Source organism: Opisthorchis viverrini (assembly GCF_000715545.1).
Source record: "Opisthorchis viverrini unplaced genomic scaffold opera_v5_149, whole genome shotgun sequence".
NCBI classification, from domain to species: domain Eukaryota; kingdom Metazoa; phylum Platyhelminthes; class Trematoda; order Opisthorchiida; family Opisthorchiidae; genus Opisthorchis; species Opisthorchis viverrini.
In genome coordinates, this window is record NW_008751804.1 from 529,050 (window position 1) to 556,617 (window position 27,568).

A 27,568-nucleotide genomic window follows, 5' to 3' on the forward strand; every position below is an offset into this window, starting at 1 on the left:
ATGAGTGAAGTGAACAGCTAGCTTTCGTCTGCATGAAGCTTCATTCCACATAAGGCTACTAAAGTACTGTACAGTGTGAGCCCTCTGCAGTGTAGCTATCCAGTGTTCTCGAATGATGTTACCTCACGGATCTGAAGGTAGTAAAAATTTCGTGCACAAAACCGTTCCGTTTTTGTCCGTTACCTTCAGTGTTCCGTGTGATATAAGGGGCAGTGGGCGAAATCATAGACCACTTTTGCCTAAAGTTAAATTCCACAATCAAGGTTTATCAAAGTAATTCCAATAAGAAATAGCAATCGACCAAGGCAAAAGTGAATGAAGGCAGTAATGAGGCCATCCCGTAGGGAATTTCTAACAAAATTCTACCGAGGACCGGAGTATTTGGGTTCGCACTTAACTAGTCAGTATTACACCGGAATCATTTCGTCGACCTTCAAATAAGCGGCATTTATTTCATCAAAGATTTGTTTAGTCGATATCCACTTGCTCAAACCGACAACTTGGTGATACGCTGTCCTCTTATATTTCCAATTTCAAGTACGTGTGAAATAGAATAAAAAGTCTAGAGGCAAATTTGTCTGCATCGTTTCACTCTGGTGTTAATTTGAGACATATGCTATCTACATATCCAACGACCACTCTGGATGATGGGCTCGAGAAAAGTAATTTCCTTGGTGAATTGACGGATACCTTTCACCAACCGTAACTTATACAGGATAAATAATTCTGAGCCTTGAAAAATGACGCAACTCAGCCATGGGGTGGCTTCTGTATTTGATTGGATAATATGATGAACGAAAGACATATTCAAGCTTTAGGTGAACCTCACACCTTTCTCAATAGAGTCTAACGTTGTGAGTGTGACTGCAATCAGCGAGTGAGAACGAATGCAGGGATTTCCGAACCGTTTGTGCGGTAATATTCTTCTCGATTAACATTTTCCACACCATTTTATTTTTATTGAAATACGAAGTGAACCTGGATGGTGCGCCCTTAGTTACCGCAGACGATGCCCCTATAATAGATGTTTATTCACTAACTACAACCCGAAAAATTTTAGAAAAGTACCACATTGACTGCCGTTGGCGACCCACAATTCTATCAGAGGCAACAGATTGTGAAGTCCCATGATTCCATCTATGGCAGCATGATAATGGTTTGATCAGTTATAGCTCGATCACTCACTGAGTTGCAAGTTGATAAAGTAAATTGCTTAGTTAACTGAAAATCAATGGGCTGGGGCACTACCTAGGTTTCATTTGGTGAATTGGGCAGTAACGAATATCTGCTGGCCATGGAGATTGGCTAGTCCTATAGAGGATTGATCGCTGCAGCTGAGTTTACTATTGAGTCACTTCCGTATCGGTGTCAAAAGTCCATTCATTGGGTCGATTCATTCACGAACCTAGTCGTCTACATGTGCTATCAATTTACCTATATTTTCCTGTTTCCTTCTTAATGGATTGTCACAATAGACTCGCTGACAATAAACAGAACAGAGACGCACGGATACAGCCAGATGTGCTCATGTTTTGTTTCTGTCGGGACAGTTTCAAAGCAACCTGCTCACCAATCTGAACAATTGTTGACTGCGTTTTGGCGTCAAGACTGGTTTACTTCAAATCTCTGGCACGAAAATTCACAAAGCCAACCTTGTATATTGCATGCACGCAACGGTACGTTCGGACATTTGAAGGTCTCGAAGCAGTCGTGTTTCCCTGTAGCTGTTTTTTTACTCATTTGTTCGAACGCACCCTCGAAAAGCATGCATTCATATTCATTCACTCATTCATCCGCGCATCATCAACAAACTCGTGTCTGCTCTACCCCCACATGCGTTTGTTCAGAAATGACGTGCTTATGAGGACAATGTTTGTTGTAACGTGAAACGATGACCGATAAAATCATTTTCATCAAAAATCCACAATAAGCAATTGGAACAATCGTAGACAGACTGTCGTGATAGCCCCTAATTATTGTTGTGTTTTCCCTTCTGTTGTTTTAATGGACACAAACCGGTCGACATGCCTGCAGAACACCATGTTGTATGCTCGGCTTGGGTCAGGCTCAAGCTACCAATCTAAGCCATGCAATGCATGCAAATGACTTTGATTTCGTCCGGACCCAACAAAAAACCCAAACATAAAACGTAAAGAGTAATGATACCGACCACTCGTTTACAGCCTATCAACCTGTGCAAGTACAAAATTAGAAGTATAATTCCACTAAATTTCATCATGCTATTGAAGGCACATCGGTACTTCCAGAGTATATAGTACAATTGCCACCTTGGCTAAAAAAACTCAATTATTTTCCACCAAATTGCTGTGCAGCACGGTCTGTGCACCCAAACCTCCTAACCAGTAGGGTTAAATGGCCTGATACCACTCAGAACGTATAGTTTTCGAATGAAACACATCCATATGAATACCAGAAAGATTGCCTAAGGTTGTGACAAAATGAATACAATCAAAAACAAATTCGGTCTACAGCTGTTTAACCGACCGTCCTATTTTTTCACGCAGTTTATCCTTTTTTAGAATGCTTTAGGCAATTTATTCCTGTCAGACCGGTGTTGGGCTTTAGCTGGGTTTCTGAAAGTGCTAACCCGCCGTCCCTGGGTCAAGTCAACTTAACTTATTTGGTGCGCAGTTTTGAAGAGTACCTGATAGCCTGTAAAAATTAGCTTACATTTGGCACAATTCCTATCGGTAAAGCCACAAATAAGTCTTTTGTCCAAATGGGTGCAAACAAAGCAGTCGTTTTAGATTGTAAACGTGTGATCTGTAAGGTGTACCTCTGGCGTCGTTCAGACTTTAGTGGAGGTTATCAAACAAGTTTAATTTTGAACGGGAAGCTTCTCTGTGCCAGATGGTCTTGTATAGCTTCGTTATAAACAACAACGTATCATTCTCTAAGACCGGCAAACCCAGCTGTAAACATTTTGGCAATCCGAAGTTACTATCCAGCTTCGTGGTTGGCGAAATCGCCTAGTTGAAGGAAACAGAATATTTCCTCATTCTGGGAGTTTTACATCTATCTTTTACATCTATCATGGATGCCGTTTGTTCTTCCGTGCCACTATAAGGTGAGAAAAAATTTCCATTTTAACGGAGTCTTCACTTTTTCGGGGTGCTAGGAACTCCGTTAATTTTATAAGAATATTAACGTGCGCGGCATGGGAATGTTTGTCGTTCAATATTCAACGATGGCTTAACCGAGTATTCTGAAAGCTGAACCTCACGGAACCATTTTTCTTGCCTTTGTGCTTAGTTTAAACGAATGAGAATTTTTAAATTTCCCATTAGTCGACTAACCACATCCAAATAATGTAGGTTCGTAGTGTTTTCTACATGTGCGCTGTGTTACCAAGCGCCCAATATTCATGGTTAGGTTTGCCTCAGTTCAGCACTATAATACTTGCTCAGAAAATTTATTATGCATAAAGTTTGGTGAAAGACGGATGAATTATCTTATGCTTTTCACAGAAATCCGCTTCAGGGCAGGATTTATACTTATCCTTAGTTATAAGCAAAACGTAATGGGAATTACGTTTTGAGTAATTATTTTTTAAACAGACCCTTTAGACGTCCTGTCAGATTTATTGGAGTTTGTAACAGTTTCTTCCATGCTTGACCCTATTTCCACTGATACTATCTCGAATCGTCCAAATAACTAGGCGCTAATGAATGCCTAAATACAGAGTATTTTGATGCACTATTCCCTTATTGTGCTTCACTGGCCTAGTCATATTCCATAGAGTTGCCCCCATTGTCTGTAAATCATTCCACAGAGCACTGACGACGTGACCAAGCCAGACGGGATTCTGGTTACTACATTATTTTCTGGAGATAGTTTGGACCCATTCATATTTTTTCCATACCACTACTTTGCAGCTGTGCCGAAATCGGTTCACCGAATCCCAAGGTTTCAAGTTATTCCGTGAACATTTCTCCCTGTTACCGGGCTAACATGTTTCCAATCCACCCATAAATGAAAACCTGTCTATTTATTTAACTAGATGAATATCATGGAGTTCCTTAATGCTGCCAATTTAGCAGTCACACAAGAGAGCGTCTACGTTGTAATGTATATCCCCTTAATTAGCGCAGATTTGCTGCGGTGCAAACGAATCATATGGCCATGCCATTTTAACATTTTTACTGCCAGCTCAATTAATCAGAGCCACTAATTTGAGCTTGTGATGACTAATGGGGTCACCACTTCGTGGGTACTGATATTAGCTCGAAGATCTAGTTTTCCTCTGACTGAGATCAATTGATACTGAATTACGCAAAACGTAGTCCGTCGTTTTGAGAATAACAAAATATTTTTGAGGCTGCCAAAACATTTCGATAACCCCCCGACAGATTTCGCTCTTCTTGGGCTCATCAGGTGGGCGAAGCCCCCGAGTCTCCTTTAACTTTATGTTCTACTTGAATCCATATTGTACAACACTTGACAAATACAATTATTCGCATATCCGTTTGATTTTTAACGGACGACTCACTTGAAACCCAGCTGAATCTTTAGTTCACTGTGTTCTCACTCATTACGCAATTATCTTCGGGTCGCTTGGTAAGACAGTTAGCAGTATCAAGAGTTTCGATTTACTACCGATTAGTAAATCCCGGTCATAAAAAAATGAAATTCTCGTTGTGATTAAAATCCACTTCTGTACGATACAATCCTAAAGGACTTCAAAAACGCCGAGTCCCAAACTTGCTTTCTTCGAGGGAAATTTTTTCCGCGTGCGAAGCATGACTGTCTCTCTCTCATTCGGAGCATAGGTTTTACCGAACAATCTAAAAATATAAGTAACACAATGAACCGGGAACATCAAAATTTGGAATGGTAGTTAGTCTTCATTCTATGCATCCACTCACCCTTCACTGTTTGTCTCCGTAAGGTGAGTGGAAATAAATAGAGGTCTGAGAAACTCTTTCAGTTATAGATATTATTCATTAAAGCTTAAAAATATTAAAATAACTAGCAGTGGAATTTTGCTGAATTTATTGTTTCGTGCCGAAGATTCGCCGTTTGCTGTTCAGGTTTATTCCCGAATAGACTTATATTCTTACAAAGAAGATTAGTGTTTAGACCCTTGGGAATTCAGTGTGGACCACGTATTTGCCTGGCCAGATATTATTTTCTTTTCCATAAGCCGCAACTTCGTGACTGCCAAATGCTGTGGGACAGCCTTTGTGAACGTTAGTGCACCAACAACAATTTATTCATTTACTCGTTGACTGAACTACTGGGCGGAATGAAAACCCCTGTGTCCATGCAAGTGACATCACTACCACCGTTGACATGCGGGCAGTGCTTGTGGTGGGGAACGGCTCACAGACAAAGAAACCAAAGTAGTCATGTACGAGGGTGAGATATACCAGTTGGATTTAATTAAAACAGACGGGATTTTCTTCTTCTGCGCGCCAGGATGAAGAATGAGAGGGTTTAATTAGTTTCACCGATCGACTGACCACCATTCAATCTGTCTTGTCACACTCCCTCACTTTGGAGAGACACCCCCTGTTTCTTGGTCGCAACTGTCACAGCAAACTCGATGACAAAAAGAGAGATCGGGAGCCCACTCCTTCTGTCGTTCTTTTTTTCTCTCTCTCCGGGAATGCTACTCAGATGTGGAATGGTTTTAACAAAAACAAATTTGCCACAAAATTCTGAGTAGATGAACGAATGCTTATACATACAAACACACTTGAAGAAACACATATGTATCAAAGTACGAAAACTGGTTTTCTTTCGAAATATGCAAAAATGCGCATTTTGTTGCGTTTTACTTGCTCACAACAAGCGGTTTGCTGGGTTGATCAGGGACAAATTTGACCGAAAACATGAGTTACTCAAATGGAAGGGAGGACGTTTGTGGGGAATAAAACTAACGACATAAATGTCGTGGTTGAATTTGAAAAATAAACTGTCTGCTTCTGGATAATCTACCAAGCTTAGAATACAATCATAGAATCATAGAATCATTTTTCTGCGAGAATTTTAAGCTAGAATTCGAAACAGTCGTCACAAGTTTTAAAATCTATGGAGAAGCAGTATACCGCCGGAAAGCAAGACAAATAAAGATTAATATGAATTAACATTGTATCAAAGGAGGGGCAATTATGCCATCTCTCCATGGAATAACTTGCAGCGTACCTCATCCGAGAACACTTGGTGCTTACGGGGTCCAACAAAAACGCGTGCAAGTTAAAAGGCTTATTTGGTACATCTGTTTATCAAGTAGGGCACAATGTCCCATCTTTCTGAAATCTGAACGTATATTCAGTCAATTCACATGTCCTGTAGAGTTTGGCTTCTATTGAGCGGAATCAACCTAAGCCACAAGTTTTACACAATACCCATTCCTTAAAAATTCCCCGTCTCTTAACAGTAAAGTAACGGTGTGGGGAGATATTCTGGCCAGAGAAAAGCTTGACAGACAACTGCAAGGTTTCAAAATGCTCACAAATTTCCTGGCTTTCCGGGTTAGTTGCTTTAGTGTTGGTCAGTTGAGAGCCGTAAGGGGCGCTTGGCTTTCCGTCACTTATTCACATACTTTTATTGACACGATACTTTGATGGAAGTCGCCAGATTTAATCGTCGTGAAGTTCGGTTTAATCAGTGTACAGTTGTGCGCAACAAACGTTCTAACTGTTGCGACCGCCCACGAGTCATGAGTTACGGACGGCCCTTGGTATTCTATTTTATCCACTGTTTTTTCTCTTCTGCGACGCTCAATATCTTAATACATCTGACCGACTGCATCACGCCACACTTCTCCGTATTCTGGGGCGAAAAGTCAGGACTCAGTGACATGTGCATGTGGTAATGTAATCGATATGGTCGAAGTACACCTACACGTAATAAGGAAATAGCGTTGACTTTCCATGATTTTATGAGTATAGATACAACTGGGTCAAATGGTCGACCATCCGAATTCGTTATGTATACTTTGAAGTCTTGTGGAAGGGTCGTTTTTCATTTTAGGTACGCTCAATAGTCGTTCCATCAGTCAATAAAGGGGAGGCCCATACTTGAGGAAAAAGGGTAGCTTAGCAATCGAACTATGGAGCTATTGAGCTACACACTCAGTACTTTCGGTTCAGCGACTATCGCTGCCTTATTACTTCACTCGTATTCGTAGCATAATGACGCTGTGGAATGTCAGTATCTCGGATAAACTTACTAGTTTTTGGTCTGTTGCTGAGATGGGCGTTGTTTGGTCACCATTCCAGTAGATACCATTGGTGTGCTGTCGGGTATAACTCGAAAGGTTTTAGATCCTTGGTTGGATGGTTAATCTAATCCACGCAGTTCGTCTTTAGTCTAATCACCTTCAGATGACCCATCCCGTAGATAGTTGTTAAAATCTGTCACAGGTAATGTAATTCCACTGATGGATGAGGTTTAATTCTTGTATAGTGCATGGCATCGCTAGGATTCCAGTTAGTTGTGGACTAAGGCCATTGACGCGTTTCCATTCCCCGGGTTCAAAAATGAAGCTTTCATTGTCCGTTTTCAGTCGGACCCGGCAAAGTGAAGTTGCCATCTGCGGTAGATCCTAAACTGTGTACGACTGACTGACATTCATTCCGAATCACGTGATTTGTTGGTATCTAGAATGTCGTGTCAAACGAAATGATTTTATCACGTTATCTGTTAGTAATATTTCATATGTACCTGGATGCCGAAATTCGGACTGTAACTTCCAGTCTGTAAGCAAAACGGAGACATGCTGGAGACCTAACACTCGCTACTGAGTTCCTTTTTCTTAGTAAGAATCAGCAAACCTCAAAATATCCTAGGAGCATTCAGCCACTAAACTTTCAATGAGAGTTGAACACTGCACCATCCAATCATGCGTAGGTGGAAAGCAGCGCGATTAAGTTGCGTTTAAACAGTGCATATGTCTATAACTTTAGGTCACATGTAGTGGTACTGACTGGTTTCGACTTCTCGAGAAGAGGAGCCCCCTACTTAGTGACACGTTTTTCTCCGAGGACAGATAATTTTTCCTTTAGGTATTAGTCACTTTATGAACGTCAAAACCTTTAGGAGATCGGAGAACAGTTAGGCCATCAGTGTTAAACCAAATAAATATGTGGACCATGAGTCCTGAAAGGCCTAGTACATGAAAACTCTGGATAGAAAGTAAGTGGCTGACGGTTGATTAGAAGCATGAGTGGTCGGAACGTAGACAAGATATAACGCTGTTCATCTTCCCGAATTGCATACCCATATCGTTTTTCCACTTTAGCAAACTCGGCGGGTAATAGCTTTTGTGAGTATGATTGATTCGATCAGGTGGTGTATTTTCACTTGTCTAACGGTATTGGGCAAACACTTTCTAAATGAATATGTTGCTGACACAGCATTATCAGCTTCTCTCTCCTGATCGAAATATCCAGAAATAACAATGGATTGTCGGCTTGATATTCGTGTTAGACTTGTCGCTCCGGCTAAGCCGTTCACCTGTTGGCCAGATTTCTGAATAAATCTACGTGACATTTGTTTGGGCAGATAATCACTCGTATGCAAATTACAACGGCTTTACAGCGCACCTCTCGTTTTGTTATTCTTAAGATGATAAGTATGACGAGCCGCGCGAGTCCAAGAATCCCCTTAGAAGGAGGAAGCCGCTGGCCGACTATCCAAAAGCTTTCAGCAATTTTCATACAGTTTGGAACCATACCTTGTATAATTGAAACGGATAAACGTGTGAAATACTTGCGAGCTACTGAGGAAGAGTTTCCTGCTGTGAGAGGTGGATTAGTAAATAAGAACCAGGCAACAATGGTACATCTAGTTACGTTATGAATAAAATAATTTGCAAGCCTTTTTCAAACAGTGCCTCGTTAGGGTGCCCCGTAACGAGTTTATGATACAACGACTAGTACACTGTCAAGATGAGGTGGTTAGGTACGTCAGGTTGATGAATCTTTTGCACATCATGCTCATATGGACATAAGAAACGATATATTTAGTCCCACCAAACTCAGCTTCAGTAATAATGCAAAGGGAAAAGGGCTCATGGGAACCTGTTTCTCAACAAAAGCAAATTATTCCAGTGGGCGTTTTGAATGATTTGAGGTAATGTGGTTGATTCCATTCACTTATCTTTTTTTCTTCACCCGAGCGGTTTTGAAACTCTTAGGTGATTTAACTTTAGGGAAAAAATAACTGTGTATCTTCGATGGGCGCAAGTTGTTGCTTGAACAACAGTAACTTATATGGAACAGCCCTGCCCCAGGCGCACACATTTTCAAAATCTTCGACTGTGGTAGTAACAAGTAGCCAAGCTCCACACTGGAAAGTGAGTCAGTGAAACATGCTTACGGCTGGAAACTTGGGGTCCGACAAAATACCAAATGCTCGATGAAACTATTTCTCGGATTATGCTTGAGAACGGTAAGTGGTTAGATATTTCCTTCTCATTTCCGGGCCTTAGACCTTGTGAGGCATATGTCAGTTATTTCACGTCTGGGTAGCATATGGATCGCTGTCTTTTCTGTGTCGGTTACGACTGAACGATTACTAGATCCCAAGTCAGCTCACTGCAGTGAATAATTCAGATGGACTTCATCATATGAACAAAAAATAGACGATGCTCTCCTACCACATCTGTCACCGAAATTTTTTGTCCTCGCCGTCTGGCTAATTTAACCCGTTCAGGGGGGAAGCGCAGGAGTGTCGTTGTTCGCGTGCCTGCTTAACAGCTGAGTAGCCACAACGCCGTTGGTGACCTGGTACAAAAATAGGCGTTCCAACCAATACTAGTGAGGGCGATGAAAATCGCATTTGTTCCTTTCGACACAGACGGCAAAAAGGTCAAATCCAACCATTCAGATTAACAGATAACTGAAGTCATTGTTGCAGAAAAACGGGTAGGTATTTGACTGCTGTCAGGTACTCCTGATAGATGTAACAAAACCCAAGCATTCAGGCACTTCAGTTCATTCGAATTTTGACTTCAGTGAAGGCTTATTCAGTGGGAATATGGGTTAAGATAGGTTAAAACGAGTAGAGTTCACGATGGCTTTTCATCAGTGTAAACTAATTTCACGTTATAGATGGGTACATTGATATTCAAAACAAGGTACCCAAATGATAACTGTCAAATAAAAGGTTGTTGAGAATCTTTGAAGTTCATTTGCATTCAACAAGAAATAGACAACAAAAACTGTGGATCTGAGGATATTCAGATCCCTTATCTGTACTGAATTTTTTCACAACAGGAAAGTGAGAGACATTTTGGATGCTTCGCATTGAGAGACTAGAACACCAAGCAAGAATCGATACAACATTCTGCTCAAATATTGAGTCTTAGTAAACTAGTTTTTATCTAACTATGGACTGTAGTCATGTAAACTTATATTTCTAATATTTTTTCGCCTTTTGGCTTCATTGAATATACCACGCTAACATCAATGTCAATGGTGAGCATATGGCCGAAACTGTTTCCGTTGCTATCTATCCATGCTGGTTTAAACTCGCTGCTGATATTTTGGTGGTGACTAATGGGGTCAGTGATCTATAAATTACGTTGGTGTAATCTTTATCTACAAACTCCCAGCTGGTTATCATCCATGATTCCGCTCGCATCATCGGATGGACGCATCTATGCACCAAAGTTTGATTGAATTGCGCCTTCATCCCAGAAAAACGGCCGGCCTGAGCGTTAAAGCAGTGCAGTTTTCCTAAGACTGACTTCGTTCTAAACACAGAGTCAGTCAACCAAGAAGAAGCGAAGGGTTTAATGATAAATATTCTAAATTCTGAAAATGAACACATTCAAAGGACTGTTATAAAAGTTGATCGTACTTTCCTTTCCGAGGATAGATTTGGAGCGGCCTGGTCATTTTGATAATGGAGTCTTGGTCCTCAAAGAATTAAACAACACTTGGTGTATTGTTGCCATCTTCAGGTTAGGCACTCCTCGACACTTTCTCCGTTAACGAGAGTGTCCCAAAAGCTAATAGATATATCACAGGACCGCAATGCTTTATGTAGTATTCTGCAAATATCTTTTATGGATAATCTTCCCAACTTGTAAATTCTAGGTTTTCGCCGATTCCAAATCATTGGAGATTTCCAACCTCAACCCAGCAAATCCTAGTTACTCACATGGTCACCCTATTGAGAGACAAGTTGAACAACTGCAAGCGAAACAACTTTGTGATTATGACTTCGGCAGAACAAGGTGGGTGACCTTCTCCTTGTATTTTCTAGTAGATGTGTCAGCAGCTTATAATTAGCATTACCATTTAGTCAAGAATGTTTAACGCCCCAAATCCTTCTACATTTTCACATTTTATTTTTTCATCAGTAACCGTTTTTTTTTCAAACGGGACATTCCCATNNNTTTTTTTTTCAAACGGGTACATTCCCATCGGTCATACAAACAAATACTGTAACTGTGTAGGAATCACCATTTTCCGCACGTAGATTGCAGGGTTTGATGGCATGTTCCACCTACCTACAGAAGGGTGCACCTTCACTCCTCCACAAACATTGCCAACAAAAACATGTGGGCGATAATTTACGTGTAGAAAAGGCATGTATCCATGTGGTCAACTTCTGTACGTCCTTACGTGGCAAATTTAGAGTGCTTTCCCATCTCATAAACACTAACCATGGCGGCATGCTGTCAATCAGGTACAAGTTACACGTGTATGTGTGTACCTATGTAGTTCAGGATACATTTCCAGGTGTTTACAGTCGTTTCGGGGATTCGTTTAAAAAACGTGGTCAGCATCCAGCCTTGTCACATTCACTTCAAGGGTGTGAGATTTTTGTGTATGTATGTGTACCGATGACCGATCATATTCTTGTTCCCCAAGTTGGTGCACGGTACATACAATTTTATGACCATGTCGTCCGCTGCAACACTAGATATGCACCAATGTAGATGACAGGTAAACATAGAAAGTGATTTTACCCCGAGGTAAAACAAGCACTCCATGTGACAGGCACAAGATGGCTTCTTGATTTCTTCGCTCAATCTGTATTATTTGTCATTTGAATGTGACAGAGTGGGAATTGCTGCTCGTACTCGAACAAGAACCAGGTTTCGCCAACATATTCGTTTAAACTCAGGATTTCCAGAATAGAAATGGTCACTTCAAAAGATGTGTAATCCAATCCGCACTAACTGTCAAATAACTCACCGGCCATTTACGACTGGTACGTAATCGAAACACAAACAAACAACCAAACAAACAGAAACACGCATAGGCGGATTTTGTAATTTGAAGATACTTGCAGATTGCTATGAGAATGTGAGAAACATCTTTTCAATCCAAACATTTTGCTAGAAGCTTCAAGGAACCCTGAAATATCAGTCAAATCGCACTTGTTTCGGAAGTATATCAGGGCACAATCTTCATTTCAGGGTCCACTCTGAGTTTTCTAGGCACATCACCTAACTACACCTTATCAGCTAAGGTCACAGTTGTACAGCAAACTGCAGCAACATGCATTACAAAGCGTGTTACTTGATTATGCATTGGAGTTGTGGATGGGCATTGGGTACACCAATTGTAGATTTTTTACAAATTGGTAGATTTTAGTGCATTTGGAAGAAGATCGGGGAATCTATAACCTTGGGAACGCAAAACCAGACACTCGAATTCCCTTGATTTAGCTTGGTTCATGAGCCAGGTTAGGTTACTGAATATTCGGGTTCATCCTGTTTCATGTCTGATTAACGTGGACAAACTCTAGCTTTCTACTGAATCAGTTGGATATTTTGCCAAATGACTACCCTAGACGTAAAGTGCAGTCAGGCAATGTTCCCGTAATGGGCTGAGTGGTCAAAATGGGGACGACGGATTGAAGCTCATAATGTGGATGCTTTTGCGAATTTCTGTGTCTGTGCTTTAATTGTTCTGACCGTCTGACGTGACAAGGTCGCCGAGCTCATCCGGAATCAGCCGTGCATATTTATGTACGAATAACCGTGAGAACGTCCAACGCACTTTTGTATGCACACTGTTGATGCATTGTGGTGTTGAGTAACTGGCAATAAATGTGCAAAAAGTGTGTGCACGCTTACACAGGAATATGGATGCGTCTGCTCGCTCACTCAAATAGGTGTTCTGGTATGCATTGTGCAGGACTGTTCCGTGATCCCAGGCAGCTGCAGAGTTGTTCCAAATAGATGAGGTCGAAATGCAGAAAAATTTCATTTGACCGCAGCAATAAAAGTCATGCCCTATCGTGTCACTTTTGCAAGTTATGAATTTCAACACGTCATTTGTTTATATGATTCGTACCAACTAGATCTATTGTGATTTTTCTGGTTCAAATAATCGAAAGGAATCTACAGATGCCAAAATGCGTCCTCAGATGTTGTAGAGCCCGAACGGTTTTAATTACTGATTCTCTAAGCAGTGATACGGGGCGTATACGGTTAACTAGTTACCCTGACTAGCTCAGTTATCTGAGTTGCATCACTGGAGCTTCAGTGTGTTCTTGCAGTCCCCCTGAGAGTTTGTTCCTTCATACCTTTTTCGTGAGCGCCGGATCACTGAAATATATGATGACCAAATCAACGACCAGTGACTCACTTCAGCGGTAACGCGAACCGCTGCACTGAAGATCGTCTAGTGCTTTCTTCATCCTGAATGTTTCAGGCTGCATTTCACTTCAATCCGTATCTGTTTTATGTCAAGATGCGAAGGAGTCTTGGATGATGCAGTGAATCTAGGTGACGCGATGAAGACGCACTGTATTTCAAAATGAGACGATCGTTTAAGACTTGCGTCAGTAGGCGTCGAGATTCCAAATTTTGATGAATGGTGCCCATGGGAATGCGCTGACTAAACTGGTCACAACGGAACAAGGTCTTGTCCCAGCTAACCTAAAACTCACAGTTTAACTGACCCAGTTAGACGGATCCACTGGGAGGTGCTTAGCAGTTGAATTCATCTTTTAAAGCCAACCCAAATACCGCCTGAGTTTTGTTAAAATATTGGTGAGTTAAACGGTACGGTATGGCCTGTACATGAGGAAATTCAGCTTTCATGTAGTTACCAAAAACTGACATTGGACCCGTGATGACGAGTCATCAGACTTCTACAGATGATAGATGAGCACATTTTTCCTATTTTAAATGTGTTCATGAGTGTTGATTCAATAGCCTATCAGGAAGGAGCCGAAGTTTTTTTAGCGAAGTTGGAATTACAATGTTTAGCTCGAAATCGGTCACAGTTAATGAAGACTTGATAATCAAGTCATCATAGTTGCAGAGATAACGGAGCAGTGCATTTTCAAAATGCCTGTGGTATTCAGTCTATAAACAGGAAGGAGGAGGATGGAAACATCCGAATATTCTCCATGAAGAATTTGTCAATTCTGAATTTAGAAGGCGTAGTATGAAATAGCGTCTAGAAAAAATAGCAGTACCCTGATGTCATAAAATCTGCTTTGAATGGTTCCTTAAGAGCTTCATATTTTCATACCAAAAATCAGACAAATATCTATCATCGTTGAATTTTGTAACGCACCCTTATGCCCATGGGATGCGACTGAGCCAGTGGATCTGAATCTTCATTTAATAAAACCTTGCTATTCAAAAATTAAACATCAAAGTTGGAATACAAAATGTAAGAACAGAGTTGAAGTAACAATCAGTAATTTCACTGTAACTTGCTGCCACATGTCCAGGACAAACAGGCGGTGAATAAAGGCATAAGAAATTTTTTGTTAAAAGATATTATTTCCGTTCACGGTAAGTCTTAATTTATTAACTATTAGAATGGCGATTAGTGACAGGAGCTGTTTTGCTTACTCTGGCGATGAAGTGCAGTTTCAGTCTCAGATGGATGGAAGAATGATACAGTTACATCTGATTTTGAACAAATGCCAGTCATGTTGATGGAGGCATCACCGTAACAGACAAACGTGGTTTCCGTGTTTCCATCAGCCTTCTGTCTAAAGTGAACACCACTTTATGCAAGGAACGTTTTATATTAACGTGGCGTTGATGCGAGACCCGAAAGAGTATTAACTGAATTTGTTGTTTAACACTAATGTAAGTTTATAACTTCAAAATGTAAGCTACCTCTCTAGCTTCAAGAAAAATGCTAGCCGGTTTTATAATGTGTATGGATGACGACTTGCTTGCGGGGCGACTGAGAGAGATGCTTTAAATGGAAAAGCTTTTCATTTGCTAACAGTAATGACCCAAGTCATAGGTAGGATTCATTTACGGCAGTCGTTTGATATGTTGGCTTGAGACGAAATCTACATGCAATTTAAAACACAGCAATTGAACTCGTTAGCTTTTGACAAAATACCTTGAATCTTAATGTGCAATGCTAACAATATGCACTGTCTTTTGGAACGCAACGGAATTTAGCACAAGAAGACAAACGAAAAAAGGTTACTATGTTTATCGCAATTTTCTTTTCTAGCGAAATCTAATAACATTGCCAAAATTCGTACCAACTCATTTCGCAGTGCTCTCTAGTCATCTAGCATCTAGCCGGAGATGTCAGAAAACATGTGCAGGAACGCTGCTATTTCATACTGTTTCCTAAATTACTTGGACTTCGCTTCGACTTAAATAGTATTACACATATCCGGCAAAACACATTTGCTTATCTCAAAACATATTTTTTTCTGAGTAACGTAGGCATGAGGTGTAGGCACTCGAATGAAAGGTTGCCGACTAGTGTCTTGTGTTCCACATCCACGCAATCGTCGGATAATTTATAATCCCTGACACGAATGAGCTTATCAATTCACGACATTCGTTAGACAACGATAAATGCAACACGCTTGATGAAACTTGTTATGAGGTTTAGACATACACATGTGCCCATAAACTCCCATAACGTTTTTCAGCATTAATGACAAATCGTCACATTCAGATGTGGTTAAGCTGACAAGCAAATCTATCGTGGTATTTCACTTGGAAAATTACTGCTTGCTACTCAAACTTCTGCACGCACAGGCAAACCGATTCGATCAGAATGATAGTGTACCGTCTTAAACTATAAACAACACCCGCCGTGATTTCTCGGTTGGTGTTACGAGATATTGCTCACGCTAAAACTCATCTGAATTCGCATATACGCGTTTACGCACAGATAAGCAATACTGTGGTCATATGCAGCAGTGGCGACAGAAGTAGCAGTAAGGGTATTATATTTATGACTACACAGAGGTTTTTGAGAGGAAAACATTGCCGTTTAAAGCCCGATATAAGTTTCCCTGCTTCACTTTGAGCAGCCGTTATATTTCAATAAGTTGAATCCATCCATTCAGCCAGTGACAAAATTGACAACATGTGGAAACCACTTCCATCTGCGAAACAATGAGGGTAATAACCGTCTTCCTGTATTCAGCATACAAAAGCGCAGCCTATCCGGGTTTTCCATCCCAGCAACCTGTGATCCTGTCACAAAGCATTCATCACATGTCGGCTAGATAAAAACAGGTCAACAGGCAATCTAGTGGATGGTTGCTGAGGTCGTTCAAGGAACGTGAACTCATCATGGCCTATTCTGTCGACAACTGATATCCATCCGTTTAGGGACACGACTGTTTTTCTCATGAAGAACGACAAAGAACGGATGACAATGACATCATGACAGCCAGGATTCCTTGCCGCGTGAGTGTGTCGATCGGCACAGAAGACAAAGGAGTAGATCAGTATTCCACAAATAGTTTGCCGTCTTTCTGAAGATTTATTTGCCAACTGTTGGAGTTACAAATTCTTTCTGTTCGCTTTTGGTCCCGCCAAAGTACCGCGAACTTCTTAAGTCAGACGCCGCTACGTCAAAGTACATGTTAAGTGTAGCAGTGAATGCACGTCACGCTTGATGACTCTGGGTAAGAGCATAAACTAAAACTGAAAGCGTAAGCTCCAAGCGCAGGAAGCACTGTTTCACCACAATTCCCCTACATAAAATCAAGTAAGCCTGCCTACCAATGTTCAAATTTTAAAAGACCAGCTTCCAAACAAGCAAACAAACCAGTGAAAATTAGAAGACATGATTAGAGCTCGTGTAGTTTTGGTGTACGATTAGACGATATGAGCTTCGTATTTGCGTGCAGATATGCACCAGAATGTTGTTCCTTGAAGTGAAATGTCTATGCGTTTTCTTTCTTAGCAGAAAACGAAGTCACAAACAGTCAACGAATAAAATTAGCAGTGCACGAATGTCAGCCCCAAGCTGAGGAAGGAGGGTGTTGTCGTTTGATACAGTCCTTGGAGTAAAATCGCATACTTCAAGTGTCGCTAAGAGCTGTTATCTGAAGGAATAAAGTCGACAACCGGGTAGAGATCAGAGTTCGGTAAGCGAAGAGGGTGCGTAACTGCGAAGTGTTATATACCACACTCTGTCCTCATTCTCTAACGCACATGGTCCAAAATAAGTTACACTTGTCACTCTCGGATTGATCAGTATTTATCAGAAACTAGATCTGAGCCGTACGGGCTGATAAAATGCACCACGGAGAGCATTAATCGCAATGCGAATTGTGGGATGCACGTATGCCTTCGCTGTCGTCCAGCAAAGTCCCAGAAAATCTTATGTGCTTCAACACTTAAAACCTGGTGTTTTGATAGCTGGTTTATTTAATTCTTTTTTCTATTCTATTTTGATATTTTATCGGCCTTTCTGTTCTGTGGGCTAGCTTTATCAGTGCACCGAAATAGCTCCCTACGGCGGTTTCAGAAGATCGAACTGAATGAGGATCGCTCAAGTGGGCAGTGTAGATGAATGTATACACGCTTCTGGGGAGTAGGCCACAAACTTTACTAACAGGTTGTTCCTACCACTACGGTGACAACACCTCCTTCTATGGAAACTCAACGGGCTATTGCAGAGGTCCCAAGTTAATGACGTACCTACACGTTTAAGAATAAAAATGTGCCATCAGGTTATCCGGCTATTCCGTTTCAGAAACCTGGTGGTAAATAACATTATTGCAGCTGGCTGTGTCCATCATCGGTTTGTTTGCACTGACTATCACAGCATGCAAATCTGGTTGGTCGAACAGATCACGAGGCAATGAAGCACCCCAAACCTAATGGGCGTTGGTGAATTTTTAAGCCCAAAGTGTGACCACTTTCAGATGAAGCAAACTATAGGTTAAGTGTATATAGTGATAAATTTGGGTTCCGCGTGCCTCTTACGAGTAATTTGAGCCACTTGGCGATCATTCGCGTACATTGTGAATCTCAAAACTTTAGTCATCCACACGCGATCTGATAACCGTGACGACAGCCGAGCGTGTTGGCGATTCTAGAATTAACACATTTGCTGGCACAGGTCTTACTCCATGAAGTGTACACTGGGTAAAGGACCACATGAAGTTTGGTGTCGACCAGAAGTGGGCATTTCATAAATTTCGCCGTGTCCATTGACCTGGTTGGTTGCTACAGGCAAGTCACAAAAGTGCAGCGACGAAAGAGGCACTGGCATCAGTTTTACTGGACAAATATAAAAACATTAGTTGGAACACGCTGCTTATGAGATTTTGAAAGTTCCACCATAAACGATCTAGCTTAGTCTCCTAGTAATACCAAATTAGTCTGTGAATGAGTGCATTTTTCAAAAAAACTCCTACTTTTCTATCACCAATGTAAGAAACTACTGGAGCCTTTAGACTTAAATACGGGTTTTGTGTAAAAAATTCATGTCACTCATTTTTTTATTTCACAAATGGCTCCAAACACGTTGATGCATATGTCCATCTAATACTGTGTCCTTAGGAGTCAAGACTTGGTTGTTACATTGCTGAAAAATTCGGGTCTCACCACACAGGTGTCACAGGAACGTGGAATTCTAAGTCGCGATTCCATGATGAATTACACGGTGGCCCCTGTGTAGCCCGAATATTACAGTCCACTTATTCGCAAACGTTTATGCTTCGGTCCACAAGCGAGCTTTGATAGCAGAAGTTGAAGTGAAGTCATAAAGATATTGGATTATTCTCATTGTTGACCAAGTCTTTTCGACACACTAAGGAACGCTTCAGAGTGACTTTCCAAAAAATACGTGAATCCCATCTTACTGATTAGAAGCAGATGTGCTGTACTATGTCAGAAGAGCCCAATATAGCCTCGACTTCACTTCCTTATTGACGAGCTGTTTTGTTTTAGTAGAGCACAACACACCGTCTCCAGCCTTTAAAGATGCGACATATACACGCGATTCCAGTGGTCCTAATAGGACGGACTCTTGCCGGTCGAATACTTGGCATACTGATTCGAGGTTTTGGGCTCTTAACTGTAGCACAATTGTGAGACATATAGGGCATATTACACACATACATACATAGATACATACATACATACATACATACATACATACATACATACATACATACATACATACATACATACATACATACATACATACATACATACATACATACATACATACATACATACATACATACATACATACATACATACATACATACATACATACATACATACATACATACATACATACATACATACATACATACATACATACATACATACATACATACATACATACATACATACATACATACATACATACATACATACATACATACATACATACATACATACATACATACATACATACATACATACATACATCATACATTACATACATACATACATACATACATACATACATACATACATACATACATACATACATACATACATACATACATACATACAACATACATACATACATACATACTTCGGTCATAGTGAAAGGCGGATCGTCATTTACATGAAAGAATAGTCCATCCCGTGCAAGTGGCACGCTTGGTGGAGTAGACGTGGTGGAATGGACAGCAACAAGAAAAAGTTTATCATACAGGGGGGTATCGCTGTTCCAAAAGGCAAAATGGCAGCCGTTGTAACATGGAACTTAGATTCCCCACGATATCTTGCAACAACACTGACGATATGGCAACTTATTCGTTCTAGTAACTAAACGTGACACAGTACTCCCTCCTTATGAGAAACATCCACCTAAACACTATCTGGAAAATGTGACGGTCTTGATAGTTGCGAATTCATTTATTTTTCTTGTGATGAGTTCTCTTGTGTTACCAAAATTTATAGTACAACACTTGATAATGAAATGTTTTGTTCATGGATTTGAGTTTATTCTGTTTGCCAGATTAGGGGAAATATAAAGAGTTCCATTCATCCAAAGCTGTCAAGTCTTGAAATGTGGTGACCGGTTGGTGGTGCACCTAAATGCTTGCACTATTTGCGAAATGAGATTGGGGTGTCTTAAATGACGATAATGTTGGTCTTTCACCGAAAGATGTATTGATTTGCTATTTAGTAAAGCAAGACAAAGGTGTAGAAAGTGCGCGAACCTAAGTTATTGGATGTTGTCGGTTACAATGCTAACTTAAGCACAAACATCTCCTTCATTAAGCATTAAATAACGAATCACACACGAGTGAACCCTTCACTGAAGGGGTGGTCGCATGAGAAGCCACCCAACCTGTAACTACTTGGTCTAAACTCCGTGGCTGAAGTGTGACTGGTAGCCTATATTGTTTGAGTGCGAGTTAGCCACATTGTTTATCAGTGGCTCGTATCCCAACGCTTCAGTCTTCAACTACTAGACAGGAGGTTACCATTTCGAATGTCTCTGAAAGTTCGTGTGATTTGCACTGCCGATTATTCCTATCATGGTGAAAACCTAGCCATCCTGGCCGTTTGTATGATCCATGTATTACCTAATGGTGAATCGTAAATAGACGTTCCTTTTCTCTGTTGTTTTTCAGTTTGATTTTGTTGTTCACCCTAAGCAAAGCGATACATCAAAGTTTATGAAGGTTTCTGTGCTTTCGAAGAATGTTATTTTTGAAGTCGGAGTTCTATATAATCGTTCCGGAGGTGAAGTCATTTCACATTGGCCCCGCAAAATCCTTACCGTAAAACCTCTGACACGGTGTCTACCTTCGAATGGAAATTCTTACCAGTGTTGAAAGCAGCCCCAACCCATGCTGTCTAGACAGAACACAGCAGAAACACTCAAGCGCGTTGTCGCACCCACACTACTTTCGCCTGGTCAAACAACTTGATTTGTGTCCCATAGAGGCTGGGTGACAATACATAAATCTCACTTAAGCTATTCCAACTATCTGCAACTCAGCGTCAGTTGGTCATTTTCATCCTTGTGATTCCAACATCGCTGACGATAAAATCGAGGAACCAGCTAAAGGTTAAGACAGCAAATAAATTCACGCAAGTGGCAGCACATCTGGATTTCCGCGTTTTGAAAGATGACCACGTGTGAGAGTTTGGATAATTCAATGCCTTTCAGATCACTGATGTGGGAGCACATTTCTACCGGACGTTCCAATATAAGACAGTTTTCGGAAACCTGATTAAACAAACTATCTGTATGAAGGTAGTGGGATTAGACACCTTTCTGGGAACAGGAATGTGTGAAAGGCTTATTTTAGTTGGTTATTTGTGCTTTCATAGATCCAACAAAATGAATTACTGAATCATTGAACATTGGTTTATTTTTATTTGCTTTCTACATTTTTCTTGAACGAAGAAACAATGGTAAGTTTCGAATAGGCTCTTGTATCACCTGAGACAACCTTCAAAATTAATAAAAAACTAAAATAGTTGAACTGGAGGCCAAATTTTAGCCCCATTCAATTGTGTATTCTTGGGAGATTTTGGAAGACTGACAAGTTAAAGGACTTCCATGCAAGTTTTGGAATCAAAAGTTTGAAACTAGACGTGGATCGTCTATATTACAAACCAAACTATTCTTTGGGCATGGGTTTGTGTTCCAAAGAAAAGGTTGACCTACAGAAATCCACAGGGACATGATTCGGAACTATTATTTGTTGATCTCAATAAAAAATCCCGGGAAAATCCTCCATTGACTACAAATAGGTTTTGCACCATACTAGTTTTGACTCATTGGAGATGCGCTTTTATGTAGGCCAAAATAAAACGTTACTTTCGTCCATTTTATGCTAAATCCAAGAGAATAGCTTGATTAAAACACTGGCAGAGTAAATCTGGGTAAATATCTGGCAATTACATCTTGTAAACAAAGTATCCTAAGTTGATATGGTCTGTCTGAGATCGCTGATGGACCTGGAGGATTTACGATTGTCCCATTCGGGTTGCGTGAAAATCAATCCCGCACACATTAGTGCCTGCATGTGAGGGAAGATGCAGTACCGGAGCAGTACTTGACAACGGATATCATTCGGAATCCATCTGGTTACAAATATACACAGATGCACAATTCTGTGTAGCTGAGTAAACAAATTCTGCCTCATTTCCGAGCACGATAAAAAAGCGTTGTTCGAGATCTCAAATAATGAGTTTTCAATGTACGCAAGTTCCGAAGCCACTTGAAGTTGCTCAGCAGCATCCAGGACTTAATGGCTGCCAATACTTTGCTTTGTTTAAAGGCAATAGGTTATCGTGAAATTTTTATTTTGGCCTACTTGAACATCAATGCGGTGCACATGACCTATGTGAAAACTCCATTCAAGGTTGCCAGACTTGGCCGTGTTAGGAACAGTGAACCATACACGCAGAATTTTTGTTATCTGATCAGCCATTCCACAGGTGATTTAACCACAAACCGTATACTCGACCATACAGGAAATCACTCACAAGGTTACCGAGTAATCATCGACAGCCCACGATTGGTTTGTTCAAGTTTGGAATCACCAGGTAGCCGATACTCCGGAGTTCCCGTCGACATAACACCCCACTTGAACCCTAATTGCCCGAACTTCGATAAATACGCTCATTTTCACGGAGCACCCACCGAAAACCGGTTTGTTTGAACATAAACGAGAAATCCAGCTGGGTTTCAGGTGAAAACTAAGTTGAAATTCATTAAGTGTATTTGTCGAACGTACTCGATCTTCTGCGGGTGGTCAGAGAATGAACTTTGTACACCTTCCCTCTGGGATTTGGTGATGGCGCAGCCTTTGATTTCCTGAAACACTGAGCTGCAACGTATTATCCCACTTGTGAGTGGAACAAAAAAATGACCAATGATTTTAATTTTATTATAATATTGATACCGATTTAGGCCGCAAACTAGAAGTGAACTTCACAATGGGGCCTTAGTTAAAGGAGCTATTTATAACCATTCTTTTTAAAACATGCCTCAAAGATTCCCACTCCAAAGCTGTCAAATTCGACAGATTTTAAATACCTAACGTAGATGTTTTTCCGGAGAATACGTAGGATTTGATGACATTAGGATCACAGCGCAATTCTCCGTTTATCGGAAATACTTGAAAGAAGTACCAGTGAATTCACAGATTAGATTATTTTTTGACCTGTCAATGGATTCTGACCAATGAAGGAGTTTAGGAGATTAGTGAATTACACCCATTTGCATACCGGTTTGGCTTTGATGGAAGATTCACCTGCAACCCATCAGAAGCTCTCGTTTATGAATGTGCTGCAATAGGCTATCTCATGTTTTAATTGGTGAGATATTCGAGATGTCACGATATATCATAAATGAGAGATTCAGCTGGGTTTCGTGTGTCTCCCGTCAAAATCTTATTGGTATGCAAATGAGTGTAATTCGCTAATCTCTCGCCGTTTGGGTTTAATAAGAACATAAGGTTGACGGAAACCCCAAGAAAGTCGAAACCAGTCGTGCGCTGTCGAAGACTTTTCAGCGACCTTATGAGTAGTGTATTGTGAATGTAGGGGATAATGAAACATAGGTCATATGCGTAGCCCATTACTGGGCTACTTCACAGTCTTGGGTATCAGTTCGAAGGGGACAAAGGAAGACGGATATCTGTGTGAAAATTGATACGGTTTTGAGCGGAACTTAAATGTCTCTTGCTTGTCATATAATGAATGTACTGCGCAAAAGCTGCTTCAAGTTCAGGTAGGTAAGTTACTTGCATATCAATGCATTTACCCTGAAATGAATGTCTGTCTTCGAAAGGTTTCAGTTTGCTGCTCAAGTAGGACTAAGCTATATGGGACTTACTGAGCTACATCTGCTCAGTCTGCTGCACTAAGGATAAAAGTGGTAGTGCGTTGGTACTGCTTTCTCTTTAACCTCAAAACTGTTGTCACATGAAAGATCGCACCTTTATAGAGCAAGTTATTTAAAAAACACGATTCAACACACTGACCGATTTGAAAATAATCTAGTTGCACGGCGTCATATGGTCAGATATGATCAGACAGCCATCAGGTTATTGATATTTTATTTTCCCGGTCTCGTACCTTGCAATTAAATTCGTTCCATTGACGTTCTACAGCTAATCAACATCATCCAACAGGTTCCAAATGTCCCATTGCTACCTGACCGGGATGGTCGATCAGTCGACACGGTTAGGATAGTTGTTAATTTATCATTAGGGCGGCTGGACAGACCAATCACATTGTTCTAACGCGAATATGTTAGTCAGATAATTCAGATGGGCCCAATGTGCGCCGTTAAAATAATACAAACGCCCATGTTCTGCATCTCATTTGTTCGGAGTTCCGAGGGATATGTACTGATGATAAGCTCCAATAGGAGGAAACATTTAGTTCACTGCTTTTTTTCTTTGTTCTGGACTAAGCAGAATAAATGGCCAAGACGAGGGAGTGACAGTCCCAACAGGGTGGGATAATGCAGGAGAAAAATCGCAATAAGATAGCCACAAGGAACAGGTACTCGTGTCAGAGTTTACGCATAAGAATATCGTCCGCCATGTTGTTTCAGTTTTTGGATAAACGAAAATTGCAGACCGGCTTCTGATGGGCACACAGATAAAACTTATTTTAAAAGTGAAATAAAAGAGCTTGTTTCACCTAGATTGACAGCATTCCGTTCGCGAGTTGGTTCCATAGAATGAGGAATGTCCCCTTTAGATAATATTACTACATTGCTATTACAGTTCCGTCAAGTAGCTATGTAACGGTATAGTTGTGATGAGAATAAACAAGAATGCACATGGGTGTTTTGTACACCGCAATTCTTCTTCAAGTGACTAACTATCTTCCGAGCTCTTCAAGCTTTCGAAACTAGCTCCTTGTACACAAGCTCCAGACGAATTTGGTTGACCGTTTTTGCGAAGCTGACAATGAGCTTAAGTATTAAGTAGGGACCGCATGTTTGAATTGTTTATTCTATATCAAACTGAACATATAAACAAATGGGTTTATATAAGCTTCACGGTTAAAAAGAGTACAGTGCACGCCGGGCAAGCATGCACTATTTCCGCCTGCTTGGATATCACGTAACCATTTAACCACACCTGAAGAGTCACTGATGATTCCTAGGTCAGACTTACATGAACGAGGGCCTGGATTCAAGCGCGATATCAGTGTGGCCATGAAGATTGACGTTAATTTATAATGAAATCCATTCGGAAGATAGTTGGTGGCCACCTCCTTAGTGAGCAGTGTTGTTTGCTGCTTACATATTCATCGGCTGCCGGTTAGTAGGTAGTTATTTGAACAGAATGTTCTCTTAGCCCAGTCATCACTTAGACAGCATCGCTGGGCAGGCTGAGTATCTAAAAACGTTGGAAGTGCATGAAATACAGGACATCGAGTGGCCTAGTACACTGACTCGAAGAAAGGAAGAAACTTTGAAAACAGTCCATAAACCATAGTAAGGAGCCACGGTCACCGCAGTTTAAGTAATCCCCACTGCTTGAAAGCAAAAGTAATCACTATTTACTGGAACCGTTTTCATGGCAAGCGTGGATTCATCCATATAAAAGATATTTCATCCTGTAAGTGTAGGTAAACCATGTTGAGAAGCCCAGATGCACTGTAAGGAATTTCCATCCTTAGCGGGAATCAACATCACTTGCATGATGAAATCGCCCTTAAAAATTCCGAAATCTGGTCAATTCGCCTCTAAAATTGACGTTTAAGAAGGAGGACTGTGTATAAACCAACACGTTACACACTGCCCCGCCCACCGGACCATCACATTAATGATAAGCCCAAAGTTATTGAACTTTCAATATATCGTTTAGAAGTGAGTTTTGTACGGTAATAATATAAGTAAATCTTTCCTCAATGATGGATTCTGTCTTCGGAGGGTTAACTTGATTTCATGATCCTTGTAATTGTCCGTACTTGTAGCTGTTATGAATCCCACTGCAACTGAACAACCATGCACTTAGAGTGAGATCCGTGTGAAAAATTTCGTGGGGAGAAACTTTTGAAATGACGTGTTTTCCGGAGACTTGACCCTACAGTATCCGTGTTTCCTAACTGCATTGCTACCCACCCAATTCACGCCAATTTATAGAAGTACAAATAAATTTGAATTGAGCCTACTGCTTTAGTAGATCGGTGTCAAGAAACTATGTCGCTAAACGTGAACAACTTGCTCGTCCTCTTTACTTGCATCTCTTCCGGGCCATAGTGGACCAGAACACACCCATAAGTTGAGTTTCAAGTAGGACTGACATTGGACTGGTCTCCCTGCGGTCAGGATTTCAAGTGGAACACAAAATCACTGTCTACCTGGTAAACCAGATTTTCAGGGACTGATAAAGCCTCAACCTGTCCCATTTCCTTGTCGGGAACGTCCACTTCATTGCAAGAACAATAATTATTTTGTATATCACTTTTCCCCACCCTTCCTCAAGCACATGAATACACGCTGTTCATCACTTCACTTTTGTTTAACGGATTCTGTCCATCATACATACACACGGGCAGTCGGGTATACAGAGAGAGAAACAGATTTATCCTAACCAAGAGTCCATTCCACTGCTGTTTACATCCGGTGTCAGTGATAACAATTATGGACGGATTGAAGGACCATGTTATAGCTTGCTTGACTGAAAATATTCGCAAAACCTAGCTCTTCCCTGTCCGATTCGTTCAGACGACGAGGTGCGCGTACAGATTTGTGTTTTACAGTGTGGTTTACACGACAGATTTTCGCGAACCATGCTGACTTTATTCTGCGTGTTGATTGTCGAACCTGGTCTGAGTGTTGTTTTGTCCCATTCTATCGGAGGTGCAACGTCAAATTCGTCCGGTTGTTTGTGGGCTAGCAAGCGATTTTTTCGTTGCAGTCGGAAGAGGGAAATCTTCACACACAGAGGAGCGATGTTAATTTGTTTGATGTTTTGTTCCATTGAAGGAAAAATGATTGAAGATATGTATTCAACGGACGTCATTAATTTCATTGAATAATCTAAGTCGGGTGATTGTTTTCAAGGTCAGTTGAGTTCAAATGCATTATAAATATAAAATAAATAATGATATTGGAAGTTGAAAAAAATACTTCAGTACTGTATAATGAGTAAATAAAGATCTTTGTGCTGCATCCATACACGTAGACAAATTGGAGAACTCAAGAATAGGCTTTTGATCAGGTGTTGGTTGCTATGTTTACCCAGCCTGGCAATTAAACTGCCGAAGCTTCGTCACCGAACGGGGAGATATCATCAGAACACATTTGGGTGCTCTGCGCACTGATGGTGTCTTTCCGTATGGCGACGAAACGCTTGCAAGCTATTTTCCCAGCTCGTGCGAACAGGTCAAAAGCTACTTGATAAACGACGAATAAATGCATCCGAGCCACCAATG

The 27,568-nt window shown here is 40.8% G+C and overlaps 1 protein-coding gene across 1 annotated transcript in view; it reads right to left on the minus strand.

The window, feature by feature from the left end:
- Nucleotides 1-27,568, minus strand: part of T265_06817 (hypothetical protein) — a gene marked incomplete at both ends in the record, with an annotated part of 48,797 nt that overhangs the window by 18,706 nt on the left and 2,523 nt on the right. Inside the window, one exon of the mRNA XM_009172191.1 lies at nt 14,198-14,305. Within this exon, the coding sequence (XP_009170455.1) occupies nt 14,198-14,305 (108 nt within the window). The remainder of the gene's footprint in view (nt 1-14,197; nt 14,306-27,568) is intronic.